Source organism: Hippopotamus amphibius, chromosome 1 (assembly GCF_030028045.1).
Source record: "Hippopotamus amphibius kiboko isolate mHipAmp2 chromosome 1, mHipAmp2.hap2, whole genome shotgun sequence".
In the NCBI taxonomy this organism is placed as follows: Eukaryota; Metazoa; Chordata; class Mammalia; order Artiodactyla; family Hippopotamidae; genus Hippopotamus; species Hippopotamus amphibius.
In genome coordinates, this window is record NC_080186.1 from 148567402 (window position 1) to 148587500 (window position 20099).

General features: G+C 51.5%; 1 protein-coding gene across 1 annotated transcript in view; it reads right to left on the reverse strand.

Moving 5' to 3' along the window:
• Positions 1–19247, reverse strand: part of GALNT10 (polypeptide N-acetylgalactosaminyltransferase 10) — a 216194-nt gene extending 196947 nt beyond the window's left edge. The window contains exon 1 of the mRNA XM_057730281.1: positions 18958–19247. Within this exon, the coding sequence (XP_057586264.1) occupies positions 18958–19116 (159 nt within the window). The 5' untranslated portion in view covers positions 19117–19247. The remainder of the gene's footprint in view (positions 1–18957) is intronic.
• Positions 19248–20099: the final 852 nt, after the last annotated feature.

The window sequence follows — 20099 nt, forward strand, 5'->3', positions numbered from 1 at the left end:
ATGGAAATAAAGCAGAAACTGGAAATGGCTGAATCAGTCACTTAAGCCCTGCTGGCATGTTCAGCCTGCACAAGTTGGTTTTCCTTTCAAATTCGTAATCCTTGCACATGAAGAGGGGGTGGCTGTAGTTACCATTTGCGTCTCTCATCTCAACCCTTTATAACAAACTAACGGGAAGAACTTGAGGACAACATAGCTGTGTGTTTGCCTCTGAGCTGATAATGACAGCAGTGGTAGCTAATGCTTACCCTATGCCAGGTGCTATGCAGAGAACATTAAATAGTTGCATATGCATGTTACAGATAAGGTAAATGAGACACAGAAAAGTTGCTTGCTAGAGGCTCTAAAGCTTTAAAGTAGGGGACCTGAAGTTTAAACCTACAGGGCCTGTGGTCTTAACCCTCTGCCACTTACTAGCTGTGTGATCTTGCATAAGTTCCTTAATTTCTCTAAACCTTACCCTTCTCATCTGTTAAATGGGGGTAATAACAGTGACACCATAAGGCAGTTCAAAGCAATAGATGAGGTAACACAGATGAAGCACTCGGCATCAGGACTGCCTCGTTTCACGATTCTGAGGGATGGAGATGTGCTCTAAGGCAGTCCTGCTTGGCACCGTGCTCATCATGGTGCAAATACCAAATGCTACCATCAGCATTCATCATCACATATGATGAGGCCAACAGTCAGAGTCCAGAACCAAGGGAATCACTGCTCACCCGTGAAGGCCCAGCCCAGGTGTCACCTGCTCTAAAGAGCTCTCCTTTGCTATCCATTCTGACTTGGTGTGCCGTGGATATCTTGGTTCTTATGACCAGTTTCAGAACACGTCTTATTTCCCTAAACAGAGGGAAACTTCTAGAGGACAGACACTGATCCACACCTTGCATCCCTTCAACCACCTATAGTGCCCATTACGCAGTAGGGCCTTCAGGAACTGCGGGATGGTTTTCCTTCAAAAGGTGGGGTCTAATTCCCCTCACTGTGCATGTAGGCTGAACTTAGTGACTCACTTCTAACTAACAGAATAACGTGTCAGTGACAATGTGTACCTTCAGAGACTAGGTCACAGAAGGTCTGTGGCTTCCTGCTTGCTCTCTCTCTCAGATCACTTACTTTGCTCTGGGGGAAGCAAGCTGCCATGTGATAAAGACACCCAAGCTTCCCTATGGAGAGGTCCAAGTGTCGAGGAGCTGAGGCCTTCCACCAACAGCCGTCTTAGAAGCAGACTCCTCAGCCCCAGTCAAGACTTCAGGGGACTGCAGCCATCATCCTGATTGCAATCTCATGAGAGACGGACTGTGAGCCAGAATCACCCAGCTAAGCCCAGATTCCTGACCTGTAGAAACCGTGAGGTAATCGATGTTGTGTTAAGCCATGTGCTTCGGCATTAATTTGTTCTACGGACTGTAACACCGAAACAGGAACCACGAGGTGAGTTTAACAGCAAGCACACAACAGGAAAGTCACAGTGTTAGGGGTAGGAGTAATCCTCATACTTGGATGAGAGCTTTCCTGTTATTAAACTAAAAGAGAAATCATGCAGGAGACCCAGGTAGGCAGGTTTTTGCTCAGTCATCACCACAGAGAAGTAGAGGGGGGAGGTGTGGATGACTCAAGGGGAGGCTGGCTGACCCCTGAGCACTCCACTCCCTCAGGCTGACCAGATGAGGGCTCCGGCCCCATCCCTGCCTGGTCCTTCCCCAGCCCCAGAGCACACTCCAGCTACAAAGCCCTCCTCAATGTTCCCCAAAGGGATCAAGCCCCCCTCCTGCCCTCTTGCCTTTGCACTTGGGGAGTCCTCCTCCTAGCATCCCTTTACCCTTTTTTGCATTTATTTTTATTCACCAAATTCTAAAAAATGTTTTGATGTGAAATAATTTTAAACTTGCAGAGAAGATACAAGAAAAAAACAGTGAATCTTTCATCCATGTTTGCTGTCACCATTTTCCACCTTCCTGTTATCTTTCTTTCCCGCCTCCCCCATCTGTCTATATCTATAATTTTCTTCTGAAACATCTGAGAGAAAGTTGAAGACATAATAATCCTTGATTCCTAAATTCTTCGGTGTGTATTTTCTACAACTAAGGACATCAAAATCAGGAAATTTAATGCTGATATAACACTATTATCTAACCTACAGTCAATATTCAAATTTTTCCAATTGATCCAATATAATGTGCTTTATGCTAACTTTTTTTTCTGGTTCAGGATCCAATCCAAGAGTGTTCATTCATTTTCTCACTGATCAAATATGTCACATGCCAGGCACTGTGTAAAGCACAGGGGATAAAATAATGAGGGAGAAAACAGCCACAGCCACTGTCCTCATGGCACTTATATAACAGCTTAGTAGAGACGTACTAATCAAATGATCGGAGTAACAATAAGTTTGTGTAACCACAAACTAAGACACGTGCTTTAAAGAAAAAAGCCTCGACTGGGGTGAGGGTTGGCGGGTGTGCACGTGGTGGTGGGGGAGTGCTAGATCAGAACGCTCTGGGGCAGTGTGAACCAAGCCGTCTGCACGCATGCGTGCGTCGAGGGGTGGGGGGTAACTGGAAGAGCATCCACGCAGGGAGAAAGACCCTGCGCAGGAGAACATGCGGCGTGCTGAAGGTCAGTAGAAGGGAGCGCAGGGCCGGGGTCGGGGGGCAGTGTGCGGAGGGGCCTGGAGGGGAGTTTAGTCTGTATCTCAGAACAACTGGAAGCCACAGATGGGTCCGCCAGGAGAACCAGTGGCACAACGCACATTGCCAGAAGACCACTGTGGCTGCTGTGTGGAGAAAGGTAATGAACATAATACGGGTCAACAATTTCTTAGCCTCGATTTCAGAATCCAAAAGCTTTTTTTTAAATAATTTGTTTAATGACAAAACCGGACTGAATGGACATGGGGCTACTTACAGTCTTTATTTACTCACGTAGCGTGAATACGCTTACATTTCTGCCACAGCGGGGAAATGTGTTATGATCACAGGGAGCAGCCATGGGCCCTGCTGGGGCTACTACACACTGCCGTGTGTGCACGGTGTTAACCCTCCTGATTCAGAACGATTCCTATGCCACTTGACGATTTATTGCCTCTCAACTTCAAATCCACCTTCTTTGGCAGCTGTGTGAAAACGGATCTGGGCCCTTTAAACATTCTTCCTTTGCCAGATAACATGATGTTAACAGTGATCAGGAGATGCTAGAGAGACACTGCAGGAGGCAGGTTCTTTTGTTGTTGTTGTTTTTCATCCTGGTCTTGGTGTTATCTGCCAGACAGGCAGCACAGACGACATCTCCGGTCCAGGGTCCTGTAGCGAGCACGCCTCCCTCGCCAGCTTCAGTGACCAGCAGCATCCAGTTGCCCGCAGCTTCCCCCCTAACACTTACTCCCTTGGGCGGCTTGGTAGCTGAATGTGTTCCGTGAGACCTCACCAAGAACGGCTTACCCGTATGCTATACCTCACTACCAAAGTAAATAAACCAACAAATAAATTAATCCTTGAAACAAAAGAAAAAAAAGAATGGCTTACCCCACTGCGAACAGCTGTCTCCATCACCTTTCACTGGTGTGGCACCAGTGCTACTTCTCTGTCATTCAGCAAGCACAGCTGTTTCCTCCCCAACAAAGTCAAGGGCTCAGCTGGGGAGGGTGGGGAGGCGGTGGCTCAGGAGGGAGATCTTCCTTAGGAATTCTACCTCAAGGGGAGTGAAGGTGCGCTCCTTGGTGCTCTACCTCTGCCTGGGGGCTAGCGGCGGCTCCTATATCTGCTATTTCCACATTCTCTAGAACACACTTAGAGCCCTCTTTACTTCGTAATAGCCAATCCTTCATTATTCCAATCTCCTGTCACAGTTAATAGTTCTTTATACTAAAAGTTCTGTGTCCAGATGACGGGATGGTTTCTCTCTCCTGACTGAACCCTGACTAACAGAATTGTGAATCCTAAAATACACTGCATACAGAGAGGTTAGGCTGAGGGACCCTGGACCTGACATAACAGCGTCTATGCACCACTTTTTATATGCCAGGCACTATTCCAAGTGCTTTGTGTATGTGAATTAATTTAATCCTGATTTAAATTAAAATTTTAACAGAGGAAACAAAGAGATTCAATAACTTTCCCAAAGTCTCACAGCTAGTAAAGAGCAGAGCTGAGATTCAAACCCCAGCAAACCGAAGGCCTTATAAGCCTGTGGGGGGGGGGGGGGGGGTGAGGTGGGGAGGGAGCAAGGAGAGAGAGGGCAGCACAGAGATCAGCTCAAAGGCTACTATGCATCCTCTACCATGACCTTGGGGCCCCGTGCCCACTCCACCAACTGCTCACAAGCCACTGCCCTGGAACTCTCTGCCTAGAGGTCCAGCAGGTCCTTAAGGCACAAGAGCAGAGACCATGTCCTTTCCTCCTGGAATGTCAAGTGCTTAGCAGAGAGCCATCCTGGGCACATTCAGGATTCCATCAAAATCTGTTGGGTCAATGACATGGTGAATGAAGGAGAACTACAGGCCCCAAAGCCCGCTGAACAACAGGCTGAGCCTTCTGGGTCTCGTCTCGTGCTTAGAGTGCTCTGGCCCCGCAAGTGCTGTCCTGGGAGCTCCTCTGTCCCACCTGGCCTCACGTGCAGACATCTGACAGCAGTTAACAAAATGACTTCCCAGGTCTTTTTCAACTGTAGACCTCCAGGACTTGCCAGAGAGCAAATCTGGTCACGTGATTTCTCTGCCTGTGTGGAGAGAAATCCCTGGGAACCACCGTGTGGAGTCCAGCCTATGGACCTGGCCCCACCAGCATCCCAGCCTCTCCCAGGCCCACTCCTGGCTTTACTTTTTAGGGGCCAGCAACACCGAACTTGGGAGACCCTGCACATGACACATGGTTTTCCCCACTATGGGCTTCTGACTGTGCTTCCCCTCTGCTGGGGATCCCTGTGCTCTTCACCCCTCCCAGCCCTGCCCCAGACTTTGAAGACTTAGGTCAGGAGTCCCTCCTTCAGGAAGCCTTTCCTGTTCCACCTGCCCTGCCCAACCAGGTTAACTGGCTCTCCTGTGTGCTCACATGTAACCCCGTACCTGCGGCTACCCGAGGGAGATCCCACTGGATCCTGAGTGCCTCGGTTGGTGTGGAGCCAAGCACAGTGGTGAAAGCTCAGGACCCTGCAGGCCAACCACAGCTCCATCAGGGACCAGCTGTGTGACCTTGAGTGTAACATTTCGTCTCCTTGGTGCATAGTGCCTTCATCTATAAAATGGGGATATTTATAGCATGTTTGCCTTTGGGCTGCTATGAAGATTAAGAACAATAATGTATGTAAGGTGCTTAAGACCGTGTCCGGCCAAAGCGGCCTGCAGAGGAGTTACCGTTATGACTGTCTGAAGCTCACGGGCTTGGAGTCACACATCTTGGTGGCCTCACTACCTGGCATGCTGTCTGGTCCACAGCAGGCAAGGCGTAGTGGACAAACGAATGGATTCATTCTCCCCCCACTCCCACAGCCTCCAACCTGCTGTCCTGGCCTCCGGTGCCTCCTGCGTGGCCACATTTACCTTTCTGAGGCACACCTTGGATCAGGCCATCATCCATGCAAACTCTATCGCCAGCTTCCCTGTGTCCTAAAGCCCAGCCTCCCAGGCTCCCAATCAGAGCCCCTGTGACCCAGCCCTCACTCCCTGCAGTTACTCTCTAACGGGCATCTGAAGGGTCAATGACTCTGCCACCTGAGAGGCCCCAATCCTAATATGGGTGCTTTGCTAAATTCCTAACCTTCCTCAGGGCCCCCTTAAAAGTCACCACCTTTCAGAAGTCCTTCCTGACCTCCTCCTATGGCACCGTACGACGCCTGGCTGACCTCTCCCAAGGTACTTAGGCTGCTGTGCCTTGTGTACCACATCACTGTGAACTTGACTATGTCCCCTGCAGATTAGGAGCTCTCTGAAGGCAGGGGCTGTTTTCTATACCTATCACATAGTAATAACCATCTCTCCCCCCAAACAACTGAGGTGGGACCCAGAATAAAAATAAATTGTGGAAATCACTGTAGTTGGAACTCAAAAAAAGAAAAACAATACAGTTAAGTAAAAGGCAGAATGTAACGTGTTTACTCATTGGTATTCAAGGCTAATGGCTAAGTGTTTAAAAAAAAAATTTAAAAGACGTTGATCTCTTAACAAGGAGAATGGCTTTAGCTAAAGAATACATACGTGCGGGGTAATAAACTAAGCCTCCACAGGAAGTGAGGATTTTTCCCATGCCTTAAAAAGGAAATGAAGTAGCTGGAAGAGATTAAGACAATTATCACTGCCCCTGCCAAGAGTGTCTTGTCCATCTCCACCCAAACACAACACACACACACTCAGGCACACACACAAGACAATCTGACAAGAAAATGGTGCGTGCGTTAATTTCCCACGCTGTCATACACAATTCCCACAAATGACGTGCTTAAAAGAGAAATTTACTGCCTCACGGTTCTGGAGGCTACGAGTTCAAAATCAAGGTGCTGGCAAGGCCAGGCTCCCTCCAAAGGCCCTGGGGGAGGATGTGCCTTTGCCTCATCCAGCTGCGGGCGGCCCCACGCCTCCCTGCTTCACGGCAGCACAGCTCCCATCTCTGCCTCCGTCTCCCCTCTCTGGGTCTCTCTCCTTATAAGGACACCGGTCAGTCACCCAAGACCATACTACTCCAGCGAGCCCTCATCTCAACCAAATACATCTGCAACGACCCTATTCCCAAGTATGGTCACGTTCTGAGGTACTGGGGTTAGAACTTCAACATACCTCTTGGAGGGACATGATTCAACCCACAGCAGTCCACGCATTCATTTAACGGGAGACGTGGTCCTTAGAGAAAGACCTGCCCAAGGTCACGCAGCAACTGAAGATACTTACTCCACCAGGAAAAGACCAGAGCAGGGGGCCAGCAAACCGGGGCCTGCCAACCAGGCTGCTGCCTGATTTTGCAAATAAAGTTTTATTGCCATGCCCATTCATTTTCTGTATTGTCTCCAGCTGCTTTCACACAAAAATGACGGGGCTGGGGAGCCATGGCAGAGACCACATGGCCTGCGAAGTCTAAAATATTCCCTGGGCTACAAGAATACATAAAATACACTGGTCACATTTTGGGGTGGAATTTCTAGAAACAGGAGGAAGCCTAGGCCCACAAGGCAGCTCTCCAGGACCCCTTCTCTCCAGCTGAAAGCCCTCTCAGCTGTCCTGCTGGGAAAGTTCCTTCAATATAACTTCCCTCTGCCTAGAGACATGGCACTACAACTTTCGTGCCACTGAAGTGTACAAATTAAATTCTACAAGCATTTCCAAGAGACAGAGATTAATTGTAACAAGAAGGTCAGAGAAGACTTTCTGGGAAAGAAAAGACTTGAAAGCAGCCTGCAAAGATGGGTAGTGGACACTCAAGAAATTCTCTGGGCCACCCTGAGCCACAGCATATTACCAAGGACTCTGCTCAGCTAAAGGAAGTGAGTTCCCCATCACTGGAGGTGTTCAAGCCAACAATGACTGATCGTTTGGCAGGGATGCAGCTGGGGGAGACAGGGTAAGATGAAATAGTCCCTTGGGATCGTGGATTCCACAGTGGTAGGCAGATGGCTTCTTCAGTCTCATCTCTCACCGTATTTGCTCAGAGAGACACACACAGCGTAGAGACAACTAGGGAGGGGGTGGGAGTGGAGGGGGAGAGAGAAAGACATACACAGAGAGAAGAGAGGGCTGAGAATCAGAAGGGGTGAAAGAGGTGTACTCACATCCAAAGCCAAAGAGAGCCCACATATACCAGGGAGGGAGGAGATCCACACCCGGGCTTTCTGTCCCCTTAACTGCTACAAAGAAAAAAAGAGACAGCAAAAGTCTAACAATTAGGGTTAAAACTAATCAAATGTCCCTTTAATACCTCTGGCTTGGCACGTGGCAGGCTTCCTAATGTGCCCCATTGTTCCCTGGCAGGGCTCTCAGCCGCCTCTCCCGCTGCCAGCAGAGGGGAAGAGCAGCGGCCCGGCCAGGATCCGGGCTGGGGAGGGAGGCCCGGGGAGGCGCACCCAAGACACACGGGGCTGACTCCGCGGGGACACCCTACTGGCCTCCCCAGGGGGAAAGCGAACACAGCCGGTGGCAAGATCCGGCAGCTGCCCAAAGTGAGGGGCGCAGGAAGAGCTCCAGGCCTGAGAGCCGACGAGGCCCTCTTACCTGTCCTCTGCTCGCTGCCAGGAAGGTATCACCTCCACTTTACAGGCGAGGAAATGGAGGCCAAGAGAGATCAAATGACTTGCCATGGGTGTCCATAAAACGTGCTAGTTAAGAGGCAGTTAAGCAAGGTTTGAGAGTCAGAAACCTGCGTTGGAGTCTCCCCACTTGTTTCCACTGCAGGCCTGAGAGGTTACGTACGCTTCCTGAGCCCCGACTTCCCATCTGCAAAATGACCATAGTAAGAGCACTTTTAACAGTGGAGAGATGAGACGGGCACTGGGCACAGCAGGCAGCAAGAGTGCCATGGTTAAGGGGGGTTATCGGTGCTGCTGTGGAGCCAGGCCGGAGAGACCGAACTCTCAGCCCAGGACTGGCCGCCACACCGACTGTGCCCTGCCCTCCATGCCCACTGCCACATCAGCAGCCACCCGGAACCTCTGAGGGAAGGTTCCTGAAGGGCGGATGGCCCTGCAGCCACTCCTGCCCTGGCAAAGGGCCCTGTACTCAGAGACCGGGTGCCTGTGTTAGGCTGAACTGCCCTCACACAGGCTCTCTTTTCCAGAAATGTCCCAGACGCCTTTGAGTTCCCTGCCCCTCCCCAAAAGGCATGCACGGTCTCTGATGGGAAGCTGTCTTCCCTCTCGTTTCACAGATTCCTGACACTCCCCCTGTAACAGGAATGTGCATACTGGGGTTCCCCGGCATGCCAAGAAGCACAGGCAGAAAACAAAGCAGACTCTGTGTTCACATAGTTTCTAACAAACCTAGGGCAGCCCCTGACACAGCTGGAACAAACTAGACAGGGTGGACCTCAAATTCAGAGCCCCAAGAGACACAGAGAGGCAAGGCAAGGGGTTCCTAGGCTCACAGAGCATGACTCATCCAGATATAAACTTAAGTGAGTCTGTTCAAGAGCCTAAGGCTTATGTTTTACACCCCACACCGGGAAAGTACATTAGGCTTACAGTCAGAAGGACTGGCCTCGGCTTACTGGCTCTGTAACTAGTTGTGTTACTTATACACTTTGAATCTTGGTTGTCTCATCTGTCAAGTGGGGACCATAAACCCCGTCCTGCCTCCACCACGAGATAAAGAGAACTGGACACCAGTTATAAAGCAGGGCTCCCAGGCTCCAATGTTCCCAGAGGCCAGCACAGTTACACGAAAGGATGAGAAACCCAGGTCTGAGAACACAAAGTGTGACAAGGGCTGCAGCCAACTCAAGAGCTGGAGCCTGTCTAGAGGGGGCAGCTGCTACCCAGATCCAGCCACTTTTTGTGATGCTATAACCCGGGCGCAGTTGCTAGACTTTTCCATTTTTTCCCAAAAGCCAGAAAAGAGAATGTTTTAAAATGTGAAATATTCCAATGTTTAGGTACCCACAACTAAATACCATTTACAAATAAAGACACCCAACCATCTATGGGCCAGCATTGGGTGAACCGCACAGAACATATCTCTGGGCTACATATGGCCCACAGGCAACCAGTTTACAACCTCCAGTAAAGTACCATATAAGGTTTTTTTTTTAAATACAAAGGTCAAAGTAATAAAAGAAGTTCTCTGAAGGTTTTCACTAAGGTTTATTACCAATAAAATAACCAGGAATTCAGACTATAGACCCTGGTGCCCCAAAAACAGAGTCACTAACTTTTCACTAAAGTTAGGTGCCAGATTTAGAAACTGGTTAATTCACAAATAGACGTGTGCACACGTACACATTTTAACTGTCAGCAGCTGACTCTGATCGATACTCAGGAGGAGACATGCAAAAAACACAGTGTTCAGCTGAGCACACACAATGTGCCTCAGCAGCAGGAAGTAATTTTCACACACACTCCCCTGCCAGATGTTTCCAACCTGTTCCCTTTAAGAAACCTCCTGTCTCCGAAGCCTGGCCATTCCCCTCTGCTCAGCAGCCCTGGCCTCTTGCTCTTCCAGGAGGCTGTCGTTTTTTAACAAGAGGAAGAGACCAGCCAGAACACACAACCCTGGTTAACTGGGCTTTAGGGGAAGCCCAAGAGTGAGGCTCCCAGGCGGCCACGGGACCTGCTGCAATCCCACACTGAAGCATTCGGCTCACGGAAGAGCGTTCCAGAGCCAACACAAAGGGTCCAAGAACCAGGCTCATGGGGCTCTTGGCGATAACCTCCCATGTCCGGGCCAGAGGGTGGATTCACCCAAGGTCAGATGGTGGCGAGACAGCAGGAGGAAGCCTTGGGCCGTGCGCTCTGCTCTGCTTGAGGGAGATGTTTGCACGGGAATCCTGTTTCCATCACTTCCCAGCTGTGTGGCTCCGGCTATGTCATAGAACCTCTCTACTCATTTTCTCACCTTTAATGTCATTTAATCATCTCCATGACACGATGAAGGGATGCTGACTGTGCTCATTTTAGGAGAAGGCAGAGCTGGGCCTGAGAATCAGGGGCCCGGTTCCCAATCGCACACCCTCTCCAGCTCAAGGGAAAGACCCCTAGGGGCTCCATAATGCGACCCCTTCCTGGGAAGGCCCTGAGTTCAATATCCACCCCCTTTGTGGGCATCTCACCCTTGCCCCCACAGCAGGAGAGCAGAGTACCCACCTGGGAAAGGCAACAGATCACAGGCGCCCGCGGAAAGCATAGCTTTAGGGCCCTGGAGAGTCCCTGCAGCCCACTGAAGAGGGGTCTGCAGAGTGCACAGCCCGTCCCAGATGCTGAACCGGACTCTGAGCTGTTTGCATCTGACACGGTGCCACCATTAACAGAGTTCCCCGGGGAGAGCTGGCTGGAAACGTGGGGAAGCTGCAGATAAACGCGCTCCCAGGGAATAGACGTTCGAAGCACTCCTGGGGGGAGAGGCGTAAGCACCTGGGTGGTGGGGAGAGGCGAGGTCTGCCTCCTGGGGATGCTGCCAAGCTGGGGACATGGGTGGTGAGGAGAGACTTCCCTGCTGGACTCTAGTCGGATCTGTTGAACACGTGGCTCCTTGGCCCACCCCAGACTGGCCGGCACTGGCTCCTCGGGCGTGGGCCCTGGAGCCTCCACCGTTAGCAGGCTCCTCTCCTGCAGTTCCAGAAGAACCACTCCCCGAGGCCAGCCTTCCTGCACTCAGCCAGCAGACACCGAGCACCCACTTATCATTTACTCGCTCGCCTGCTCCTTCAGTCCCTCAGCAGATACCCTGGGCAATCGAGACGGTGACTGGGACGGAGGTTCACTCCTGCCTTCAGGAGCAGATGGTCTGCACAGATGAAACACGGTGACTACACTGCATGGTACACTTCCACAAGGGGCTCTGGACCCCAGAGGAGAGACCGCTACCCTAGGCTGCCCCAGCAGGGGCGAGATGGCAGGGAAGAAGGGTGTCAGAGGCAAGGGAGCAGCATGTGTGGAGGTCCAGAGGCTAACAGAACACGTGGACGGGTCTGGGAGGGAGAAGCAGAAAGAAAGACAGGGCCATGCCTTCCTGGAAGGGCCTCTGGTCTAAGTGGGCAGAGAAAGCTGAGGCTCAGGGGAACTAAGGCGGAGTGAGCAACTCCTGGGAGCTGGAGTGACCAAAGAATACTTCCTGGAGGCGGCAAAGAATATTGCCTAAAAGGATGCAGAGGATCTGTGTTCTCTCCCAGGGGGGAAGTGGGTGGGCACCCCCAATGATTAATTCAGATTCCAAGACTCAGGGAGTGGGGTACAAAGAGCAGCCTGTGCGTGCACGACCTCTTCCCTATCCCCAATAATCGGAGACACGTCTGGCCCTGCTCCACTGGTGGAGCCTGTGCCATGAGGCCAACCAGCTATCCACCTTCCAAACGAGAACAACATAAGCGACCCTCCCTACCTCCGCCACAGAAAGGCCAAGAAGAGAGGATCTCTACTCTAAGCCAGGCACTGCCCACAAGAGCAGCACCACCACATTCACCGAGCACTTTCTGTACCAGGCCCGGGTTTCACCCACAGTGACTGATCCAACCCTCACAATGCCCACCCCCATTTAGTTAACATTATACCCATTTTACAGGCCAAGAGTTCCAGGCACGGAGGTCAAGCGACTTGCCCAAGGCCAGGGACCTGAATCAGGCAGTGTAGCTCCAAAGCTAGAGCCCTAGACACTGCCCCACAGTGTCTCAATCTAGCGAGACTGGGGAGTCACTTTGCCAATGGGGCTTCGGCAGGGGTGGGGTGAAGGTTCCTCTTCAAGGTCACCAAGTGACCTTGTGGGCTCATCCTCTGCCCCCGAGGAAGTTCAGTCTTGGAGCAATGGTCACTCCCCTCTGTGCAGACATCGGGGCTCCCACGGCAGCCTTGCAGGCCGGGTGGAGGGGCGGCATGGAAAGCAGGGCCCTTGTCCTGCCTCGGTGCTGGGTCAGAGACTCACAGGCTCCAATACCAGCTCCACAACCACAGGCTCTGCATCCTTGGGCAAATATCTGCACCTCTGTGAGCCTCCCCGCCTTCACTGGTTCCCACCTGTTTATAATTGTGAGTGTTTAACAATTGTGAGTACAGGTAAAGGGCGCATTGGTCCCACGTCTAGCAGAGTAAGTGCTAAATAAATGGTAGCTGCTATTAATTACCATCATTAACATGCCACCTACATCACCATCTACATCACCATCTTTCTTGTTAGTGTCATTTCATACTGTGGCTTTGATCATCTGAGAAACCTGAAGACCGTTCAGCATCTGAGGCTCAGAATTTTCTCAAAATCAAAGAGAAGGAAGAAATGGGCCTGCTTTTCCCCTTCCCTCTGCTATCTAACACTCAGCAGAGGGCAGCAAACAGGAACCGTCCAAAGATAACAGAGAGGAGAGAGACACATGGAGAGAAAGCTACACACTCATAAACACACACCCACCCACCACAGCAAGCGGAATTGTTTAGCTTCCTCTGGCTTCCAAAGTATGAACACTCCGCCTCCTCCAGCTAAGAAGGGCCAGGCAGGAAAAGAGTCGAAGCTGAAGAGACAGAAGTTCTTTTTCAGCTTGAGACAAATTTTCAATGAACTGCCTTTTACTGGGGGGTCGGGGTGGCGGAGAGGGACAGTGCTCAGGACACCTGTGAGGGGAAAGGAAGGTGGCAGCAGAACTCATCAGATTAAATAAAGGCAGCTTTTAACCGCTCCTCATCTTAACCCTCTACTTACCCTATGCTGGCAGCATTTGCGCCTGAGCTTTCCCCAGGAGGACACCGAGGCCCACAGAATGAATCGTCTCAGCCAGGGGGTGGCAAGCTGGGATGAGAGCGCGGACCTCCAGACTGCAGGCTCAGTAACCCAAACTGAGTCCAAGACGGCACAGAGGTTCCCTCTCGAGGCCCAGGTCTGATGCGGCAGCAGCAACTGCCTGGGACACTGTGTCAGCAGGATTCCGCAGTGGACACTTGTTGGCTTCATCCCTAGACTTCATTTCCCCTCCTCCCCATGAGAGTATCCAGATTCTTCCCCGGGAACCTGCTCTTCCTGTCATTTGGGTGGCTTGACCCCACCCCTAACTCCAGGGTGGGTTAGGTCCATCAGCATAGCTCACCCTCCTGACAACTGTGAGTGGTTAGATCTAAACTGGGCCAATAACATCTAAGGAGTCTTGCTAGAGTTTATAGGAAGCAGGTTCCCACACTCTTATAAAGAAACCACCAGAAGCAGCAGACTCTCTCCTCTAGGATCTGGGGCTGGATATGACATCAGAAAGAGCTACAACCATTTCTCGCTGCCTTGGGACTCAGTCTAGGATGTGAACCTCTATCTAGATCATACCACACCTGAAATCCATTGCAATTACAGGAGTTAATATATACTCAGTTCAACTGCAACTGACAGAATCTGAGGTGGCTCTTAAACTCAGATAAGCTCTGTCTGCCAAGGGGAGCAGTAATGGTGCCACATGCTATGCAGCCTTTTAATTCCTCTACTGCCCTGCTGGATCCCACTGCCATCTTAAAATTTAATACATTTCACTTGCTTTAAAACTGTAAAAATCTGAGAAGAAAATTTACAGAAATAGATCTGCAAAAAAGCCCGGTAAGTCCCAGCAGATAATCGGTCTCAGTAAGTACCGGCCTCCAAAATTGGGAGTGATAATCTTGGCTCAGGAGGGATACAATTGTAGAGCAGGATCAAATATTAGGATGTGAAGGGAAAAAATATGTGTGGTGAAATGGAGCAAGAACTTGGAGAAGAACTGGGCTCTGGTCTGAATTCCTCCCTCTGAGAACTGATCTCCCCTCTCCTGGGCCTCAGTTTCCACACCTACCACATGAGAGGCTTGGACTAGATACCTTCTGTAGCACCCTTCCTGCTCGGACGCACATAGATCCTTTAGCAAACAAGTTCTCACTGTCGTCCAAGTGCCAAGGCTTAAGCACTGTGCTAGAAGAGGATATAGTTTCTACTCCAAGACATTTCTGGGAGGGGAGGCCACGATGCACTCCTTAGCCACAAGAACTCAGGCACGTATAGGCTACCTCCTTTCCTGGGCATGAGGACAATGGTTCTCTGAGAAGCAGGACTCTTAAGTCTTCCTGGGGGCACTGGCTCTTCCCTTGCGGGCTCTGGCACACGTATGGTATACAGCCAGATACATGTAAAACCTAGAGCCGACTGCAAACACCACAGTGAGCATTCAGCTGCCATGGGACACACTTCTGGCTGCCAAGATTGCCTCAGGGTGTTCTTCAGTGATGAGATCCTGATGCCACCTCTGTGTAAGAGCTGACTGCCGACAAGGTACAATGAGCAAGCAAGATGGTTATCCTTTAAATGGGCCTTTGCTTTTACATCCCTGATTCCATTATTTGTTATCGTGTCACTGGAGCCAACAGATTAAAGGCTGAACACAGCCTGAGAGAAGCCATTAGAGTATGAACATATCCCTAAGTAGTGGTTTCATCACAAAGTAGATACGGCGGCCTGTTTAAACACACATCTGCTATCCCAGGCCTTTCCAACCCCAGCTTCCAAACAAACTCACAGAACCCCAGCATGCTGGAGTTGGGGAAGTCCTAATGAAGAATCTATCCTCTACAATGCACATCAGATTCAACACGCCATTAACTCCACTTGAGTAGCAGTGTTGAGAAACTGCCAGAGGCCAAGTCTGGGCTTAGAGGGAAAGAGATTCATTAGCAATGTCTGCCCTGGCCTGGGGAGGGGAAGCACTCTTCTGATACACATTTACCCTTCCCCTTCTAAATCTAAGCCCTCACTTCACAGATGGAGACTCTAAGGCCCAGAGACGTTAAACCACTTTCCTGAGGTCACACAGTGAGTTCAGGCCAAGAGAGTGAACTAAAACCCAGGCCTCTGTTCGCAGACCTTTCTCAGCTGGGCTCCCTAGGAGACTGCAAGCCTCAAATGAAAAAAGAATGCAGGAAGTCAGATTTGCTCAGGTAAATCAACAACTCTTCCCCAGTGGCATCAGATTTCAGCTGGGCAAGCAGACAGAGAAATGTGCTTTCCCAGCCCCTCTGTGGAAAATTAAACAAATTATCCCATGGCTACATTTCTGTGGTACTTAACTTTCTGATGGGTAAGGCTCTGCCACCAGGAAGACTAAAAAAAAGGGGAGTGGGGGAGGGAAGTACTGATTTCTAGATGTTCTAAAAATAAAGTTCCACTCTGACACAATGAGAAAAACTCTTGATATTCGAAAATTAAGTCGTTGGTATTCCATTATCCCACCAATTTCTACTGCATGCTTGCTATTATCCAATGAAGTCATTTTCACAAGAGATTATGGCTCAGAAATGGGAAAGGACTGCATCACATTTCTTTAACACAGGTTTTTAATAACCAGTTCCCAAGCCTGGAATATGAAACAGACCAGAGAATTAAACCAAGCTGTTAAGTAGACTGGGACTAGGAATGAGAGGCACCCCCCAAATTAAAATGAAGATGGTTTTAAGACTTTGAAAAACCAAGTCTTTTCTCACTTGGTTCTGCAATTTTCCAAGAAGCCAGCTGTCCGACCAGATGAATGCTCAAATCCTTGAAGCATTATGTGTCCTTTACAAATCAGCTGCCCTGCCCAGCTCCAGTGGTACAACCAGCATAAGCTAGCATGAGTTACACAGACCTAAGTTCTAGCAGATGATAAACCCTCTGAATTTAAAATCCTGTATTCTTTAATCCAGTGGAGAAATCAAGGAGTTAAAGGACTAAAACAGTCAAAGAAACTTCTCTCAAACCTACAAGGAATATAGTTTTCATTTGGATAAAGTCCTGTTGTCCAAATTCCCTCCAGAGCCTCTGCAGTTATTTCTACTCGAAAGATCAGTGAGGTGCTCTGGGATCATTCTCAACAATTACAAGAGTGACAAGCTGAGCTCAGAACTGGTCAGCCCTGTCGAAAGAAGCTCTGTGCGCTCGAGATGCCAGATTCCCCAGATAGCAGCCTGACATGGTATGTGCACGTTCCAGTGCTCTGGGATGAGGGATGGAACACGAGTGCTCTGAGAAGTCAGCCTCCTCCCTCAAGGCCAGCTGACATTCAAAGGGACGAGGGGCCAAGCCTAGTGCTGTGCATCTGCGGTGAGTGAAACAAAAAGGGGCTGTGTGGAAATTTGGCAGAGTATTCCTGAAAGGCAGCACATGACTGCTGAATCCTATAGCACCTAGAAGAGCAGATCGTTGGGGAAACAGCTCCATTCTGCTGCTCCCAGGAGGCTAAGATACTTTCTTTAAAGCAAGGATCATCGGTTGGCAACCCCCTACCACCACCCCCAAAACCCCTTTACCACTTCTTCCTCCTCTTCCTCTTCATGATATTCCAGAGAAAAAGAATTGAACAAGAACTAGACCTTCCCAGATGAGCCTCTCTGTCCATTTCAGTTAAGGGCTCCGAGCAGCGCCCAGCTGTTGCTCCCCCTCTCTCTCTGTCCAAAAGGCTGCCTTACTCTATCAATTCCCTCTTGTGCAAGTGAGTAATTTACTTTGAAAGCTCAGGCCAAACTGGCAGTTAACCTTGACCTTCTCTCTACACATCTGGGTCTATAGAAAATGAAAATCAGGACGTCTCTGGCATCCACAGCAAATGAAATACGAGGGCTTTCTCCAGGCAGAGGCAGAATGTCAGGAGCTATTTTAGAACTGGCTACAGCTATTCCAAAGGAGAGTTTGCATTTGGGCAGGGCAATACCCCCTTGATCTGGGGCTGCATCCAGCACAGAGCCCTCACAGCTAGGGATGCTACAAGGGGCTCCTGCCTCAGGAAAGGAGAAAGAAGTGGCCATTGTCCTCCACGTTGATTCACTGATGGTATCACAGAAAGCTGGAGCTGGACCAGTAACCACATTTCACAGATGGAGAAAGGGAGGCTCAGAGAGGGAGACGGGAGATGGTCAAGGACACACACAGCAAGTTAACAGTAAAGCTGAGGACAGAACCCTGAACTCCTCTCTCGGATGCTAGTACAGGGTGGGAACGGATTTCATGAAGGAAAAACCCATATAAATATAGACTTAAGAGAGAGGGGTCTAAGTCAGCTGTCAGGGTTTGAACCAAGGGCTTAGGAAAGGAGTTGGGGCCTTAGTTTCCAAACAGTAAGATCTGCCAGAGGAATTAACCAGGTCCTCCAGGATGGTGTGCAACAATTGCCAGAATGACAGGCTGCCCTCAAATTGGTCAACCGTGTCGCAAAGAGCCCTCTGTACTCAATACTGCGGCCTGATGCTGGGAAGAGAAAGGAAAACTGTCCAAAGTCAGCCTCTTCCCTTGTCCTGTCAACCATGAGTCAAGTTCAACCCCGATGCACAAATTTTCCACTTCCCAAGGGACCGAGCAAATCCCACAAGAAAACCTGAAATTTCCCACTGTGTGAAACAGTTCATGCATATATATTCTTACTGGCACCCACTGAGCCAAGAGCTGGGAGAGTAGGAGTGATGTGACAGAGCTTTTGCTATCAGTCTATATGTATTTATCTCTCTCGCTCTCACACGTACACAGGTGAGTTCAGAGGAGGCAAAAGTAATTAAGATCCCAGTCTTGGCTGCAAGAAACACCACATCTAATCAGCCTGGACAAGTTCATAAGGGGTCATGGGTAATACTCTGAAAAGGGACATGTAAAGCATCTGATGTTCCATCCTCAGGGCACTGAGCACAAACAGCCCCTGGAGAATTCGGGGGTCCTTCCACCACAGTCCCCACTTCTGGATTCCCAGAAAGTCAAAGACAGCAGGCCCCTCAAAGACCAGGAGCTCAACCACTCCCATCCCCCACCTGAAGCTCCAAGGAGAGCATGATCTTTGCAACCTCCAAGGAATCCACAGGATCTGGGAAAGAAAGAGGGTGAACAAATGTGGAGAGGAAGAAGACCCAGGTGTCTCCTTGGGCAGATGGATAAACAAGAAAGGGGCTGACCTGAGTGGGAAACATCTGGATCAGCAGGTGGGGGGGACGGGGGAGCAGAAAAGACCACACCAAAGAGAAGGACAGGCAGCTCCAGAAGAAGCAGTCATCCTGGGACACAGGAATGCAGACAGGATCCTCCAAAAGAGAGGGATGCTGGAAGAGGTGAAGGGACACCAGACAGGGACAGAGAAGACGATGGTAACCTATGGTAAGAAACAGACCACCAGACTGGGCATCAGTTGGTTCGGTTTCTGAAGAGTGTGGGACAAGTCCTGTCCCTTCCTGAGCCTCATTTTCCCATCGAAAACAATGGGAAGTACAGAGGAGCCTCTGCCTCTGACTCTGAGGAGGCAGACAGGGGACGGTGAAGGAAGGAACCGAAGGCTAGAAGTGACTGCGGGGAGAGCGTGCTCCCAACTCCATGGCAACTGGGTGACTCACCTGTCCGGCCGCCTGGGCTACCGCTGCTCGGGATCCCCCGGGGGTGCCGTCGGGCTGCCGCTCGCGGTACAGCGCCCAGAGCCCCACGTTGGGCAGAAGGACCAGGGCCGCCAGCGCCAGCGCCACCGCCTGCAGAAGCCGCTTCTCCTTCCGCCTCATCGGGGCCGCTCAGCCCCGCCGCGCCGCGCCCCGCCGGCTCCGCCGCGCCGCCCCCAGCTCCGCGCGTCCGCCAGTCCGCCCGGCGGCGGCAGCAGCCCAGCGAGGAGAAGCGGCCGCGGCGCCGGCCCCGCTCCAACTCCGCGGCACTTCCGCCGCTCGCCCGCCGGGGGGCCGGGCGCCGCCACCGCGCCGCCGCCGCAGGGGAGGGTCGCCGCCGCCGCCGCCGCCCCCGAGCCCCGCCCAGCCGCGCGCCCCTCCCGCCTCCCAGGGGTCGGCGGCCGAAGGCCGCGCCCCGCCAGCCGCGGCCTCCTCGCTGCCCTTTCCGCACCGCCCGGGCGCGGCGAGGGCCCCGGGCAGACCGCTCCCCCCTCTCGGGCGGCGATGGTGCGGCCCGCTCCTCGGCGGCTCCCCCGCCCGCGGGAGCTTTGCGAAAGTCCGGGAGTTGGCGAGTTGGGCGCTCCCTGGGACCCCGAAGTCCCACCCGGCCATCTCGGCTCCGGACTCCAGCCGAGAGTTTTCGGGCTCCCCGGGGATATGCAAGTTGTGCTGGAGCCCGGCCGAACACTCCGCGCCCGGGAGTGGGGCTGTGACTTCCCAGCCGCCGAGGCTCGGCCCCGAGGACCTGCGGACCTCCTTTGCCACCCCCGCCCCCCCGGGCCTCGGCATTCTCTGGCGGGAAATGGGGCCGCAGCTATGCTGCGCGCTCACGGTTCTGTGCGCGGGCCTTGGTTTTTTTCCCTCCGAGTTCCCCGCAGTAGGTGTGCACGCCCTTTGTAAACTGCGGAGTGGTTTCCCCTCTCCACCTGTCTGTTGTCTCTGCCAACCGGCGGGGAGGTGACCAGAGTTTCTCCGCAGGACCTTTTCTCACGCGAATGCAGCCTCCTTGGAGTTGGAATGCCCCCCAGTCCCACGTGTGCCTCTGGGCACTCAGCTCACAGAGCCCTTTCTGGAAACCTCTTGTCGGTTCCTATCTCCCCTTCAGC